We start from the raw sequence: 15,548 nt of genomic DNA on the forward strand, positions 1-15,548 counted from the left end.
TTTCTGTTACTGCTAAAGAGAATGCTGAGGCATTAAAAAATTGGGCCTAAAATAACACTAAAAAAGCAAAGGCTCATTTTACAAGGATGTTAAGAAAAATGACTTCTTCGCAAGAATGTAGGTAATCCTCAAATTAAAAAAACCGTCAGTAAGACATACACTTTACCATTTTCCTTTAAATATAATTGTTAGCAGAAATATGAAGTAAAGAAGTGTTTTATTGTTTTATTTTCTCATTGGAAAAAAGGCATTGTGAACAAAGAAATTTACAATTTAAAATTCCATGTATTTAGAAAACATCAGCGTGCATATACACATGGCCATAAAACACGAAATTTCTCTCAATATAAGACTAAACTTTAATCCTTATCTAAATTATAATAGCACTCTGTAATGCACGAACGATCATTGCATTATTTCATGAGCATACGATTCAAATCAAATGACATCGATACGGAAACAAGAATTTTTTCAGCTTTGTACTGCTGAGTATATAACTGGTTCAGTGCCAGTGTAATGCTAGCATTACACTAATGAGTGTATAACTGCGTGATGAGTGTTCACCAGTCACGGCCACCAGATGGCGCCGTTCTCTTCAATGTGTGATTCCCGTTTTCTCTGGGCCTAAGCTTGCCTCGGATGAATGGTTTTTGTCTCGTTATTCTTCTCACTTGTTAAGGTGTTTATGATTTACTTCTAGAGATGTCACTTTTCTTTTAATATTTATATTTGATAAGGTAGAAGCGGTTAAAAGTTGCGCTCTCTTTTTAACAGCCTCATATCAATATACTTGGGCATACTTGAGAAATATGACTCCCCGATGGTTGCAATGGTACCGTTAACCAGAATGGACACAGCGAAAGCCTCACCGTGGAGTGAGGGCGCAAGGCGTCCCCGCCTTCTCGCCTCGGCCCAGCGCCACCCCCGCGGGGCCGTCCTTTTAAGGAAGGCAGCGCATTGTTATTTAGGGATGTGCTAGCCAGCATAATTCTATTGCGCACATAATTAATGATGTGTCAAGATAATACTCCTGAGTGTAGAAACAGTATAATGCCAGTGTAATGCTAGCATTACACTCGTGAGTGATTAGCGAGTATAATGCTAACTATATGTATACTCGTGAGTGCATAGCTAGTATAATGGTAGCTATATACTCGGGAGTGTATAACTAGTGTAATGCTAGCATAATGCAATTCTGTGCGCAAATTACATTATGCTAGCTATACACTCACGAGTGTAATGCTAGACTTACACTCATTTTTAGCAGGGTCCTCAAGCAAACTCTCCTCAATTGCATAGGTTCAGACACGTATCAAACCCTTTAATCTCTCATCGCACCAAAAACTATCCCAGCAGAAGTAACTTATGATGATACTATTGCTCAATTGAAGAAACATTTGTCTCCACCTCCAAATAAGCTCTTGGAGCAACATAGATTCTTATCTAGAACTCAAAGAGATTCTGAATCCATAAGTGATCATGTAACAGCACTGCGCGTGGTTATCTCGAAAATTCTGATTTCAAATGTTCATGCGGTGGTAGTATTGCAACCCCAGTTCTTAGAGCTCAGTTTATAAGAGGAATTAAAAGTTCGACGATCAGAGAAAAGTTGTTATGCGAAAAGGAATTACACTTTGGTAAAGCTGTAACTCTGACTTTGTCTTTGGAAAATTCAGAACTAAATAACCGAGAAATCAAGAATGGTATTAGTAACGGCTCATCCAGTCATGTGAATAAAGTTTATAACGCTCATCATTCCAGACCCTTTTCTCAACGGGCACGTTACAGCCTGAACGACGACAGAAACAATACACCTCATCAAAGGAACAAGAGTAACCAACGGCACCAACAACATAGGTCCGCTCAGGGTTCATATCGCAAACCCAAGCGGAAAATTGATTATGGAAAGCTTGGCATCGCGGACCTATGCTTCAGGTGCGGACTGAATAATCACCGAGCATCTGAATGTAAAACTAATCCTGTAAACCTCAAATGTAACTCCTGTAATACCAAAGGTCATGGGAGTAAAGTTTGTATCAAAAGTTTGCTTTCTCAGAGTGTCAAATCTATTGAAAACGAAAACATTAATCTCAATGATATTATTAACTTCGAACCAACGTATGATTGCAACGTGCTCATTCCGGTTGACTTATTGGATCCATTTAGCAATGAGCATACCTAAAAATTTAGGGAAATATTTTGATACGCAGTTCTGATAAACGGCACGAAAACTAGCTCCGAAGTAGATTCAGGATGTGGTTGCACCCTTCTTCCAGAAAATGATTTCAAAAAACTGGAATCAAGTGTGAAACTATTCCCTGCACGACAAAATTTTAAATCGGATGATCACGGAATCATTAAACCGATTGGCTATGCCAAAGCGTCGGTTAACTTCAACAACATCACAGCTCATGTTCCTTTCTATGTTGTGTCCTCTCTTTTATCACCTATTTTGGGAATGTCATGAATTCGACGCTTCAAAATAAATCTCCACGAACTTGATACTGTCAATAATCTCAACGCTTTCTAATTCTAATGAACATATAATCCTCCGTTAATCGCATCACCATTCAAGATATGAAAAATCAATTCCCTGACATTTGTGAACAAAAAGTAGGGAAACCTTAGTAGCACATTTATACAAAAAATATTTTAACGAAAGTATACCACTCATATAACGGTTAAGTAACGGGGTGTTCAAAGGAGATCGCCGTCGTATAACCGTTATTAATCAAATAATTTTATAAATTGCGCGAATAACCTTTATAATTAGTTCATATAAAAGTTATTTGTAAAAATGTTTTATATAACCGTTATATTTCAGTTATACCTACATTTTTTATATAAATACGCTCTATACCGGGTGTCCGTAAAGTAACTGAAAAGTGGGTATAATTTTTGAACAAAAAAAGATAGAAGGTCGCGGTTTGTGGCATTCTTCATCATCCAGAGGGGGAAATTTTTCGATGGGTGGTTTTTCTTGGTGGACCCCCCTGGGGGGCCACCAAGAAAAAGCGGGGGGCAACTTTCAAAATTCAAATAGCAACCCCCATTTTTTTAGACATGGTTAAAAAGAACTTAAAAAGACAAGAAAAATGACGCAAATAAAATTAAAATTGGTTCACTCGTTCAAAAGTTACAGCCGGTCAAAATTTTAAATTGACCACTTTTCAAAAAATCACCGTTGAGCTCCAAATTACCGAAAAAACACAAACAAACCTGGAATGAAAAGTTTGAAAACTGCCCTTTAAGGCAAGGAAAAACAACTGACGTTGTCACAAGTTTGAATGGCATTGTTTCAAAATAAAATTTCGGAAAATTCAACATGGCGGCAAATTTGAGGACACGCGAATAATGAAAATTCCAGAAACCGTTATCTTTCAAATACCCTCTAGTTTAAGGAAATCAATAATGGTATCAAATTTTTTTCCTTTATTTGGCCAAGTAAGAGCAATAATTTGCTGACTTTAAAGTTGTCAAGCGGGACGCCTTCAATCGTTGGAGTATGCGACATCACATGCACAGGATTAAGTGTGCTGTCAAAAAATGAAGCCGATGTGAAAAAGCGCTCCTCCTTTGGGATGCTTTAGCTTTTCAAAAGTTACGCACCACTGGCCATAACTTTAGTTCTAATATTATGATATCAATTTGCGGTTTGTGGCGTCCTTCCTCATATCGAGGGGGAAACTTTTTGAGGTACTTTTCAGTTCTTCAACCCCCCCCCCCCCCCCAGGGGGAGAGGGGGCGGGGAGCAACTCAAAAATTTCAAATTGCAACCCCCATCATGTGATACATCGTTAGAAAGAGCATGAAAAAAGAAAATTTTTGGCGCAAACCGGAAGTCGATCTGACCCCCCTGTCAAAAGTTAGGGGGGTCCAAAGGTTATTTAGGGGGTCCGTACCTTCATTTTTTAGAGTAGCTTCGGCGGCTCTTGGACATACCGTTTCTCTTTTCAAAGAGTCCTCGAATACTCCAAGTCTGATACCGAAGTCTTCATATTGCCCCCGGGCCACCACAGCCCCCCCCCCCCGTAGGGGGGGATGGGCCTGTTACAATGAAACATTGCATTAAAATGCGAAAAGTCACAGAAGAGCTTCAAACTTAGCATCAAATCCGAGTGGAACTTCTTGCCAATGTTAACGCAAACGCAGCCTGCGACTTTAAAGTGAGTTTTCAAAACTCTTAGTCCCCTGCCCCCCCCCCCTCATTTTTGGTTGCAGAGCGGGTAAAAACCGGGAAATTCACTACAAATAATGCCCGAAACTAATGTCCAACTTGAGGAGGACCCTTGAAACGTTGCGATCAGTCGGAGCATTGAAATACAAGGACTGCCACCCCCTTAAAGTACGGAAACATCCAAAACACCCCCGCTGCCCCCCTCATTTTTCGTTGCGGAGCGGGTAAAAACCGGGAAAATCGCCAGAAATGATGCCCGAAACCACTGTAGAACTTGACGCGGACCCTTGAAACGTTGCGCCCAGTCGGAGAACTGCAACACAGCAACTGCCGCCCACTTTAAGGACGGAAACATCCATAAAACCCCCGCTGCCCCCCTCTTTTTTCGTTGCAGAGCTGGTAAAAACCGGGAAATTCGCCAGAGATGATGCCCCGGCTAATCTAAAAAATGAAGGTACGGACCCCCTAAATAACCTTTGGACCCCCCTAACTTTTGACAGGGGGGTCAGATTGACTTCCGGTTTGCGCCAAAAATTTTCTTTTTTCGTGCTCTTTCTAACGATGTATCACATGATGGGGGTTGCCATTTGAAATTTTTGAGTTGATTGTTGAGTTTTTGAGTGAAGAACTGGAAAGTACGTCAAAAAGTTTCCCCCTCGATATGAGGAAGGACGTCACAAACCGCAAATCGATATCATAATATTAGAACTAAAGTTATGGCCAGTGGTGCGTAACTTTTGAATAACCCTGTATATTTTACATAACCGTTATACTTTGATTATACATTTTTTATATACATGCTTTTTATTATACTTCGTTTATATACTGTGAATTTAGTTCTGCCACTAGGGATATTCCTAATATTCAATGCTCTCTGCCGCTTCAATCAGAAGTAAAATCTAAATTTATGAAAGCGCGTGACCCACGGTGCACGTGAAACCAGCGGTGTACCTAGCACAACTTCTTCAAGCTCAGTGTCTGCTAGGGGACCAGTCGTGGACTTAACGCATGATGAGCATCCCCTAATTAATCGCAAAACAGTCGGCAGGGGTCGTCCTGCAAATAGGTCTCCTCTACCAAGTGCGTCATCTCAACCAACCAACGGTTCAACGCCCAGCAGATAGAGTTAAGGAAGCTCCAAGCTGGTTGAAAGACTTTAAAACTTAAATCTAATACTGCCTTAATCTTTTGTGCAGTATTCCTTGTAATTTTTTGTTTTTTCCTGTTTTCTATTGCTGTTGTTAGTTTCTAGCATCAACTCAGTTATGTCTTCAGTTTTTTAAGGGAGGAAGACTGCTATATGCATGCCGCATGCCGGTCAAGCGGGCGGCTTATCCTGTAAGGCGCGAGCCGTCTGAGGCCGCAGCCAGGTCAAAGCATCCTGTTATGTCTATTCAATACAGGCTTCGATTTCCTCCATGAATGACGTATTCGTTCTCTGCCTTTTTCTTCCTGCCTCGCATAGCATTTTTCCTTCGTCATTTTCCCAGACATAGCATGAAGAAACGCAACTTCATGCAAAAGGAAAGTTCGAAAAAGCAATCAGAATTGATCGGAACAGCGCAGCGTTGGGATATGGACGATGAGAAATAAAATACACCAACCCAGCAAGTTGAATTGTATTGTAAAAGTAAATTTTTTCATTAAATTTGTATCATTCTTACCAAAACGAAAGGCAACGCGGGGCAGTGGTGGCTTTAAAGATCCTTGATGTGTACCAGGCTCTAGCGCCAGGCCTCTGCACTGCTGTCCGACCTAGCGTTACCAAGTAGCCTGCAGTAACACAACGAAAATGCGTCAGTAAAAATTTTAATATTATTTATTTTTTATAAGCACAGTAGAACTTACAAAGGACAAAACTCCAGTATATGAGTAGTGATATGGAAATAAGGGCCTGCGCGCAATCGATAAATCGATCTTCGACCTGCTAGGATGAAAATGGCACTTTAAGCCCAAAAGTTTTTAGGCAAATTGTGCAGATAAATACGAATTAAACTATGGATTAATGGGGGTGGGCATCGTACCATCTGGCAAGGCTAAAAAAAATTTAATTTTAAAAATTTAGAGGTATTGCGTCTTGCCCCTTCAATCTATTTGAGAATATTACTGTTGCAACTTGGCAAAGTGGCATTTACTTAAAAAGAAATTAAGTTTAGCGGAGTGGACAGTGTGGTGAAATTGTGCATTAAAATGTGAACTATGAGGGCTGGCAGGGTGAGCAGTGTTGTAAAAGTGTGCGTACCAATAGTAAAATTTAAAAATTAATTTTTCAAAATTTTATGACAAAAAAATGTGAAATTGAACTGACAGTGTTGTTGTTGAAAATTGTGCATTGGAATATGAATTGTGGGTGGGGCATTGTTGCCCTTTCAATTTGCGGGTTATGCAATATAGTTTACCCTTTTAATTTGTCGTTTATGCAATAGCTTATGTTACCCGACGGTTATGGAGTAGGTTTCCGAATTCTGCATTTATTTTTAGTGTATTTTCCGAAGGAAATACACTATTGCATTCTCCCATGATGTCGGACCCAGACCTGAGACATTGTGAAGAGCACCGATCACGGGTCGTAGATCACGAAAATATATGCTATTCAAATTCATGTGTATATATATATGTATGTATATATATATATATGTATGTATGTATGTATGTATGTATGTATGTATGTATGTATGTATGTATGTATGTATGTATTTCCGCCTTTTGAAGATTTTTCGATTTTTGAGTGGTTATATCTTTCTTACGTTGAAAGATATTTTGACCAATTTTTTTGCATTTTGTAGAGACTCATTAGGACTACTATTCGGCGAAAAAAAATTGAAATTTGAGGCAATAGATTTTGAGGGGTGGGGCTCGAAAGTGGGGGGAGGTCAAATCTTGTCCACTCGATAACTCAAGCGAAAATGAATATTTTGAGCTGAAATTTTTACGGGTGGTAGTTCTCCCCTAGGACTGGTTTGGTATTGAATTTGAGCTAAATCGGCCGAGCCGTTTAAAAATGGCGAGCTTTGAAAGTTTAAGGCGAGGGGTGCGCGGCATGAGGAGAGCCGGCCGGAGCAGGGCCGCACAGTGGGTCGGGGGAGAAAGTTTTTGGACAAGCTGATCGTCGCACAGTGGGTCAGGGGAGAGAAGTTTTTGGACAAACCTTTCGTCGCACAGTGGGTCAGGGGAAGGAAGATTCTGGACAAATTGTTCGTCGCACAGTGGGTCAGGTTAAATGATCTGTTCTTGAACAAAATCTCACCATTTAACCGTCACAACCTTTCGCAGCGCGTTCGCTGGCAACGTACGCAACTAATATCTTGTGCTCAAGAAATTAATTCATTCCCTTACAGATTGATCCCCCCCCCCCTTCGGAAAATACACTCTTCCCGCGGTGGAAGCGCGGGTCGCTTAAGAAGACAGAACAACTGGAATGGACACTCAAACTAAAAAGCGCGCGCGAAGCGCGCGTCCCTGGGGGGCTTGGGGGGCGAAGCCCCCCCCCAAAAAACCGGCGCGGAGCGAAGCGGAGCGCCGGCTTTTTATTTTATTTTTTTCTTGTGGCGGGGAGTGTGCGGGGGCTGTGTAGTACCTTGGACTTTAGGCATCGGGGACATTAGTATGGGATAGAGTCCCTTTATACTGAGAGTCAAGACAACACCCCTCATGGAGTCACAAACGGGAATAAAGATTACAGAAATTGAACGTTTTTCGTAATCTTTGATCGGCCCATTCTCGAATTCCTTTCTTCGTTCCTTCCCTCATTCCGTTTGTTCCTTGTCGAACCCGTAATTCCCCGGTCCATTCCAGATTATAATCTTTGTAATCGGTGAAACTGTAATCTTTATTCCCGTTTGTGACACTGTGGAGGCCTAAAATACGGGAACCAATCAGAAATGGATTCACATTGTCTTGACTCTCAGTATAAAGGGACTCTAGTATGGGATACTTCAGTGGAGTTCCGGGTGTGTATCAGAACCTTACACTTTGGGCTTCAGAGGCATTAATATTGGATACTTCAGTGGAGTTTGGGAACGTGTATAAGAATTTTGGGAATATTGTGTCGGGTTTGAGTATTGTAACATTAGATTTGATGTCTTAAAGTATTGAGTTTCATTTAGGGGAACGCCCATGCCAGAGCACTTCTTTTTCCACTCTCTTAAAACGTGTTCTGGAAAGATCTTGAATAATGTAGGTGACAGACAACATCCTTGTTTTAAACCTTTAGAAACATAAAAACCACCAGATAACCTCCCTTGACATTTAATTTTAGTAAAAACTTCCACAGTAATATTGCTTAATCGCATTCACAAGTCCATTACGAAAATTCGACTTTTCCAGGGCTTCCCAGAGTGCTCTGGCATGGGCGTTCCCCTATAAATGATACGGACACATTGTATACTCTATGTTTTGCTGATGACCAGGTGGTGATCGCGCAGGATGCGGATGACGCTGAATATATGACTCGGAAATTAGTGCTAGAATATCGAAGGTGGGGCCTAGAGGTCAGTGTCAAGAAAACGGAAAAGTTGACGATTAGAGGGGATCAGCAAGCTGGAAGATGGACAATGTATTAAAAGCTGCAAGCATTACAAATATTTAGGAGTTCGAGTATCCCAGGATGGAAAGATGGACCAAGCCATGAAAGATCTAAACCTGCAGGGAAGGAAAGCTATTGCTATGTTAAATAGAATTCTTTGGGATCAAAGTATCTCTAAAGAAAAAAAGAGAATGATTTATAACACCATAATCAAAAGCATTCTGACCCACGGCAGTGAAGTGTGGCCCATGAAAGAACGTACCAAAAAGATTCTTAAGGCAACTGATATGGATTTCTGGCGAAGATCAGCCGGAATCTCGAGGAGAGATCACGTAAGGAACGAAAGAGTCCGTGAGATCATGAACGCCGAGCAGAACATCGTGCATGAAATTATGACCAAACAGCTTGTCTGGTATGGTCATGTTCAACGAATGGCAGATGATAGGTTGCCTAAGAAGGTACTAGATTGCGGGTTCCTCCTGGGAGCAGACGTAGGGGACGTCCAGCAAAATCGTGGATAGGTGGCATTCAAGATCAAATCGCAAGATGCCATTTATCAGATGACCTCTGGATCGATAGGCAAGGATGGCGATTAGGTGTCGCAGAGCGCCCGGGCGCCCTGTAAAGCGACTCGAATGTATGTATGTAAGTATTAAGTTTTTGACTGTGGAGACGATGGTAAACAATTTTTAGAAATGATATTATAATTTCTGCTTTTTTAGTATCATCATCTTCAATCAGGTATACATTATAAAGAATTTGACCCTATCCAGGTCGAAGGAGTCCGTTTCTTTTCACTCATCGCTGAAGAAAGGTCAATGGGAACACACGCTCTCCTCTCTCGTTTTAGACCGAAAGCTCATGACGATTCATTCAACCGGAATAATATAAATTTGCCACCCAAGGTAGGAACTATAAGTAAACAAAAAATAATGGGTGTCGAGTATCTTCAACTTCCTCGTAAATACATGTCCAATCGGTGGACAGCATAAGAGTGCGGTCCCTCAAGTTTATGCTCGAGAACTTTCCACCGTTTGCGGCACATGTGACTTTGCGGTGAAGGGCTCCAATTTTTTACAATATTTTCACATTTAATAGTGCCGACTTAGGAGATGCTGCTCAATAAATTCCACTATTTTCACTGCTTTGCTCAGATAAGAACTACTGCAGGGGCGTCATTTTAGGCTGGGCATACGGCTAAATAGGTACCCTTAATGGTATCATAGGAGGCACATAAGCACACGATTAAATACAACTCATTTTTTTTCGACTTTTCACTTTATTTTAAGCTCAGAAAAATATAACAAGATATTTTGAAGTCATTCATTTCGAGTGTGCGTAATTGCGTTTTAGATGTTTCGGTAGGTCCAAAAAGTGTCCAATCAAGTTGAAATTTTTAGTGGGTGATTTTAATGGCAGGCATCACCAGAAAAACCCGGTGGAGCGGGCCTTTTCGAAATTTTTGGAAAAATGACATACCCTACTGTAGGTAGCAGTAGCCCTTTGGGTATCTTAAACCTCAACATACGTGTTTTTCTTGAACAGTTAGGCTAGGCTTTTGGCCTAGAGAACAAAAGGGGCCTGCGCAGTGCGCTCTATCCTCCCTGCTCTCCTCCTCCTCAGGCTGCTAGTATATTATATTCTAGCCGTGTTCAGCTCGCTGTGCGAGCTGTCACGCCTGGCCGGGGAGTGCCCCTGGACCCCCGGTTCTTCGCATCGCGATGAGCCGATGCATATCTCTCAAAAAACTAGCGTGAAAAGAGCTGAGATAGAGGCAACGGACCAAAAGAAAATATACTACAAACTAAATTTAGGTATTGCAGGCAACTAAATCAGAACAGAGATATTTTAGAGCGAGACAAAAGATAGACTTTATTCATGTCTGAAAGGTTTTAGCAGAAAAGACATTAGGTATCACAGATAAAGATTACTCGGATAGGCAAATATCACAGGAACACAACTTCGGCTAAAATAGACGCATGGTGTCGCACACTCGCGTACACACACATATGCAAAAATCCTAATCAAGGAAGTAGCCTGATCAATAGATCCTGGCTGCAAAGATGAGAGACTAGATGCCTACTAGATGGAACTAGATGGCTGTGGCTGAAGGCCCGAAGAAGGAGAAAATACAATCAAACCCAGCTGGATGACGAAAGGTAGCAGCGAGATAACGGGTCAGCAAATCAGCACATCTAAGTAGGTCATCGAATAAGGCGGTAAACAGCAGGCAAAGCCAGGAACTAGAGATCAGGAACTACAAAATCAGGAAGAGAGACAGGAGCTGTGCTTAGGAGCTAGACAAAAAAACCCTGTAGGAAAATCAACCTTTGTTTAGTTCAAAGAAAACAAGAGTGAATCCTAACTTAATCAGTTGTTTTACAATATAATTGGTACTTGATAGAGCAGAAGGCTCGAGAAAACTTATAAGAGTTCGACACAATGATTTGGAACAGAATAACAATTAGGAAAAACATGCTTTATGTGATCATGGAAGGCACTGAGTACAAAGTACGAACTGCCTGGTCAGACGGACGCAGGCCTAAGGCTAAGTTAGGTCCATGTGCATGATCAACTATCAGGAAAACTAAAGCTAAAAATAATACTGGGGAAACAGCTCTGCCTTAGGGGCTTCAGAATAACTAAATCTGCAGGCTCAGAAAACCTAAGTACTGAAATTCTACTGAACAAGGTTGCGGCTCGCTTTAGGCCAGCATGTATTGAACAAACTAGGCCAAAATAGGCTCAAAGATAAGACTAGAAATAACAGAATAATCCTGCAAAGGAGATAAATACACAAGCATAATAAAACAAGGAGCACGCAAGGCTCATGCAGTCTCATCTGTTAAATAAATAGGAAAGGCCAGCTTAAGTGAGATCAAGTGCTTTACGTTCACAATCAGAAAGAAAACACAGTGCTTAGCACACCTGAATAATGCTCGCAGCGCATCTCAAAAGTAGGAGCTTGACAGTTTGGCCAAGAGAGAACACGGAAACATCTCCTTCTCTGAGTGAGAATAACAACTAGGCCTAAGGTCTATGCAACAGGAGAAAGAACCAGTTCCTGAGGTTGCCGAGGAGTTCGGTAACCAGGACCAGAGACTAGGTCTCTGCGACAGGTGATCAGATCGAAGAGCCTCCATGCGTTCTCCAGGCCAAAATGAACAAGTTAGATTTGCTAGAAAAACCAACATTCTTGTGCTGGGAAGAACTGAAAATGATATCCTTAATTTGAGGTTCCAAGAGATCATTGACTTTGGTAGGTTACTTGATTTAGGTATGACTTGGGCAGAATCGCCACGAGGCTGGAAGGCCTAAAAGTTCAAGATAAAGTCAAGATTCACATGTCAAACTTAGGTACCCAAAATGGGGTTTGGAAACTGCGGTTTTAGCAAAAGGCGGCTAGCATTGCCCTTCGGGTGCAGGTCTCAGGCTTCCAGGTTACGGGAGGTGCTCAGATGTTGAGGAAACACGATGATTAAAACTTGGCACCAAAAACTCTCGGTCGGCCGACACACAGAGATGAAAGAGAAAAGTGGCCAGGCACAAGGCCTGGTCACGCAAAAAGGGTGCACACGCACTGAACTTTGCACTCGAATGAATCCGACAAAAACAGACAAAATGGCTCCCGGAGTTGCTAGGATTTGGGAAGTTGAGAGCGAATCAGACAACCGGAACGAAAGTAGAGCGCAACTGGTGGAGAAAAGTGAAAGTGAAAACTAGGGTTTCGGCGTTAGCCGCGAAAGAGCACACCAATGCTGATTCTGATTCTTGCAACTTCCCAGATCCTGAGAACTCGGACCAATTGCAGCAAAGTAAAGTTTAAAAATAGCCCGCGAATTTACTTACTTTCAGATAGGGCTTTATTGGATGGCACAGCGATGAACTTGCGACTCGTTCCGCGAGCCGTCCCTAATGGCTATTGACTTTTAAAATAATAATAATAATAAAAATGAGAAGATAACATCTTTGCCACTTTGGCCACGGACGCCATCTTGGATTTTGAAATTTTGAAAATCTGACCAAAAATTCCAGTTTCCCGTCGAAAAGTACCCCTGGACATCGAGTTTCACGAAAATCCGTCGGAAAATACCCCCTAAAAACTAGATCTCGTCTATAATGCTGTGACGTCCCGCGACAGAATTGAACCTGTTCAGCGGTGTTCGCGTAAACCACCGCGTATCCCCAATGCTAATATTAGTATAGGGAGAAACAACTTTTCTTTGTTTTGGGCTTCAGCGGCATTTTTTTCGAAATTTGATTTTTCAGGAATGTAGAGGTGGTTCTTCGCTTCATTCTTGCGAAGTTTAAAGGAAATCGCTCCGACAGTTTTTTTTGTAAAATGTTGATGAAATCTAGGTACAGTAGCTGTATATAATTGATTATTTGACAGTAATTTAATTTCAGATTATTTCTAGACGAAGTCGGAACATACAGCTGCATGGTGCATAGCTCACATATGTAACTCAAAACACAAAAGTAAAATTAAAGGGTGTCATTAAAATATTCGTCGAGGCTCTTCCTCCTATTACGGCAAAAAATTGACCATTTCATTTCTCATTTAGTCTATATCTCTTTAGTGTAGGTAATCTAGAATCAAATTTGGCATTTTTCTTATTCTATTGCAACAGAAATGGTTTTTTTTTTTTTTTTTTTTTTTTTTTTTTTTTTTTTTGTTCATGTTCCCTTTTCTTTTGTCGCAAAGCTATCTAGATTAAGGGGGTGTGTTAGAGTTGTATCTCCCGCTGTATGCGGGGCCAATCAAGAACCTTTTTCTTTCAGCCAATGAGGAACGGCCACCGCTATCAGTGCTGGTTACTTGTATCTCATCTTGTTCATTATTGCATTGCTTTTTGGACAGCCTTTGTACATGAGAGACAGAGGAGAGCGGCGCGTGGAACAAGACGTGTCCTTATTGGTATGTCTTCAGCAACGAGTAAAAAATGCGCTAAAACTAACTTCCTGGAAAGGTGCCTGACGACCTGGATGGGGTGGAAGATTTGTAGGGTCATCATTCGCGCAATTCTCAGAACATTATACCTACAAATAGACCGAGAGCTCATGACGATTCATTCAACCGGAACAATATAAATTTGCCACCTACCTCATTCGAAGCAAATTTTGGTCTGAAAAAAGAAATGGGAAGTCTGGCAGGTCAAAACCGGTTGCACTAAGAAAGTTTTAGGCCCCTAAAATGCCCAAAAATTGCTCGGATTTTAACCGGAACCAAACATATACGCGGAAAACGCGAAATATCTTCCTGAAGGATCAATCGGTCTGGCAACCGAAATCGGTTTCTGAAGGGCTGCCAGACCGGTTCAAATCTGGTAAAAAATTGCTTAAACTTCAAAATATTGTATGACCAAATGATCAAAGCAAAGAAGTTCTTAAATGAAAATAAAAATTTGTTAATTGTGACTGCTGATAAAAGTGACATGACTGTGATCATTGAAAAAACCGTTTACAGAAATAAGATGTTGGAATTGTTATCAGATTCGAAAGTGTATAAGAAAATAGGGAAATGCTTGACATTTACCTACTTTACAAAATAAAAACAACGCCCTTGTAAAAAAATGGTTCCAGAACCATTGGATAGGCAAATCCACAATGCAGAGTTTAACAATTCTAAATGCAATCCCTTCTAGAATATATGGACTTGTAAAGACCTGTTATGTTGGTTGGAAACCGATGAAAGGAAGAACGACACGAGTTAGGAGGACGCCATGACCGAAGTGTATTGAGGGGGCCGCTTCCACAGAGCCTGGGCGGCTAGGCGCACATAGTTGCCATATTGACATGCTACTAACATCCTTCCCTTTTTTTTGTTTTGAAAAAAAATATATATATAACATATGTATACAATAACATGCAGTCTTACAAGTTTCTAATTATTTTAAATATAATGTAATTTTTTTTTTCAAGACAGTGATATATAAAATAACAATAATACGTACAGGATATTATAATTTTTATGTTGGAGAATATCTTTGTGGCTGTTTGATAATTCTTTTTGTGGGTACATTTGGAATGCTCGGAGTGCTTAAACCTCTACCTCGCCCTCTTGATGGTTTACTTGTGATGGGCGTATTAATGTTGGTTCAGGTCTGATACTAGCTTGAGGCGTTTCATATTCTGAATCTGAATTGATAATCTGTGGACTGACATTTGAAATGATTTGTTCTTTCTTATGTGGTACTAAAGGAAATTTAATATTTGCTTCTGATTCTATTGTATCTGAATTACTTGGTCACAAACTTTGTATAGTTTTTTGTTGATTATTGAAATTAAAGGAGACATTCTTAGGATGTGTTTAAAATGGAAACGCGTACGTCTGTATGTTTTGTTGTTTGGAGCTTGGAGCATATATGATTGGGGTTCCTTACATTTACGGATGACAATAGCAGGGGACCAAGTATCTGAAGGTGTTTTTTTGAAGTAAACTTTATCGTTGACGGATAATTCGCTTAAAGGTTTTGCACGTGCAGTGCGCTTAATCATAGTTTTTTTCTTTTTTCTAGAGTATGCCTGTATTTGTTGCTATCAATTAAAGTAGGTTTAAGATGTTGAGCTGTGGTAATTTTGTACGTAAATTTCGTGACATTAGCAAATTGGCAGGAGAGGGTCCATCTGCTTTGGGAGTGTTACGAAAATGGAGCAATGCTAAATGGAAATCCTCACACTCTCAATACATTTGTACAACAGCTTTTTGACAGATTGAATTGTTCTCTCCACCATTCCGTTAGAGCGAGGATTTTTTGGTGAAGATGTGAGATGATTGATATTCCATGACGATGTGAATTTTTTGAACTGTTCGGCATTGAACGGAGGGCCATTGTCACTAATTAA

The 15,548-nt window shown here is 40.7% G+C and overlaps 1 protein-coding gene across 7 annotated transcripts in view; it reads right to left on the minus strand.

The window, feature by feature from the left end:
- Positions 1-15,548, minus strand: part of LOC109039960 (MAM and LDL-receptor class A domain-containing protein 1) — a 228,999-nt gene that overhangs the window by 65,685 nt on the left and 147,766 nt on the right. For all 7 annotated transcript variants that reach the window (XM_072298987.1, XM_072298887.1, XM_072298933.1 and 4 more), the window contains one exon: positions 5,842-5,950. In XM_072298987.1, coding sequence (XP_072155088.1) covers positions 5,842-5,950 — 109 coding nt within the window. The remainder of the gene's footprint in view (positions 1-5,841; positions 5,951-15,548) is intronic.

The sequence above is a fragment of the Bemisia tabaci genome, chromosome 1 (genome assembly GCF_918797505.1).
Source record: "Bemisia tabaci chromosome 1, PGI_BMITA_v3".
In the NCBI taxonomy this organism is placed as follows: Eukaryota; Metazoa; Arthropoda; class Insecta; order Hemiptera; family Aleyrodidae; genus Bemisia; species Bemisia tabaci.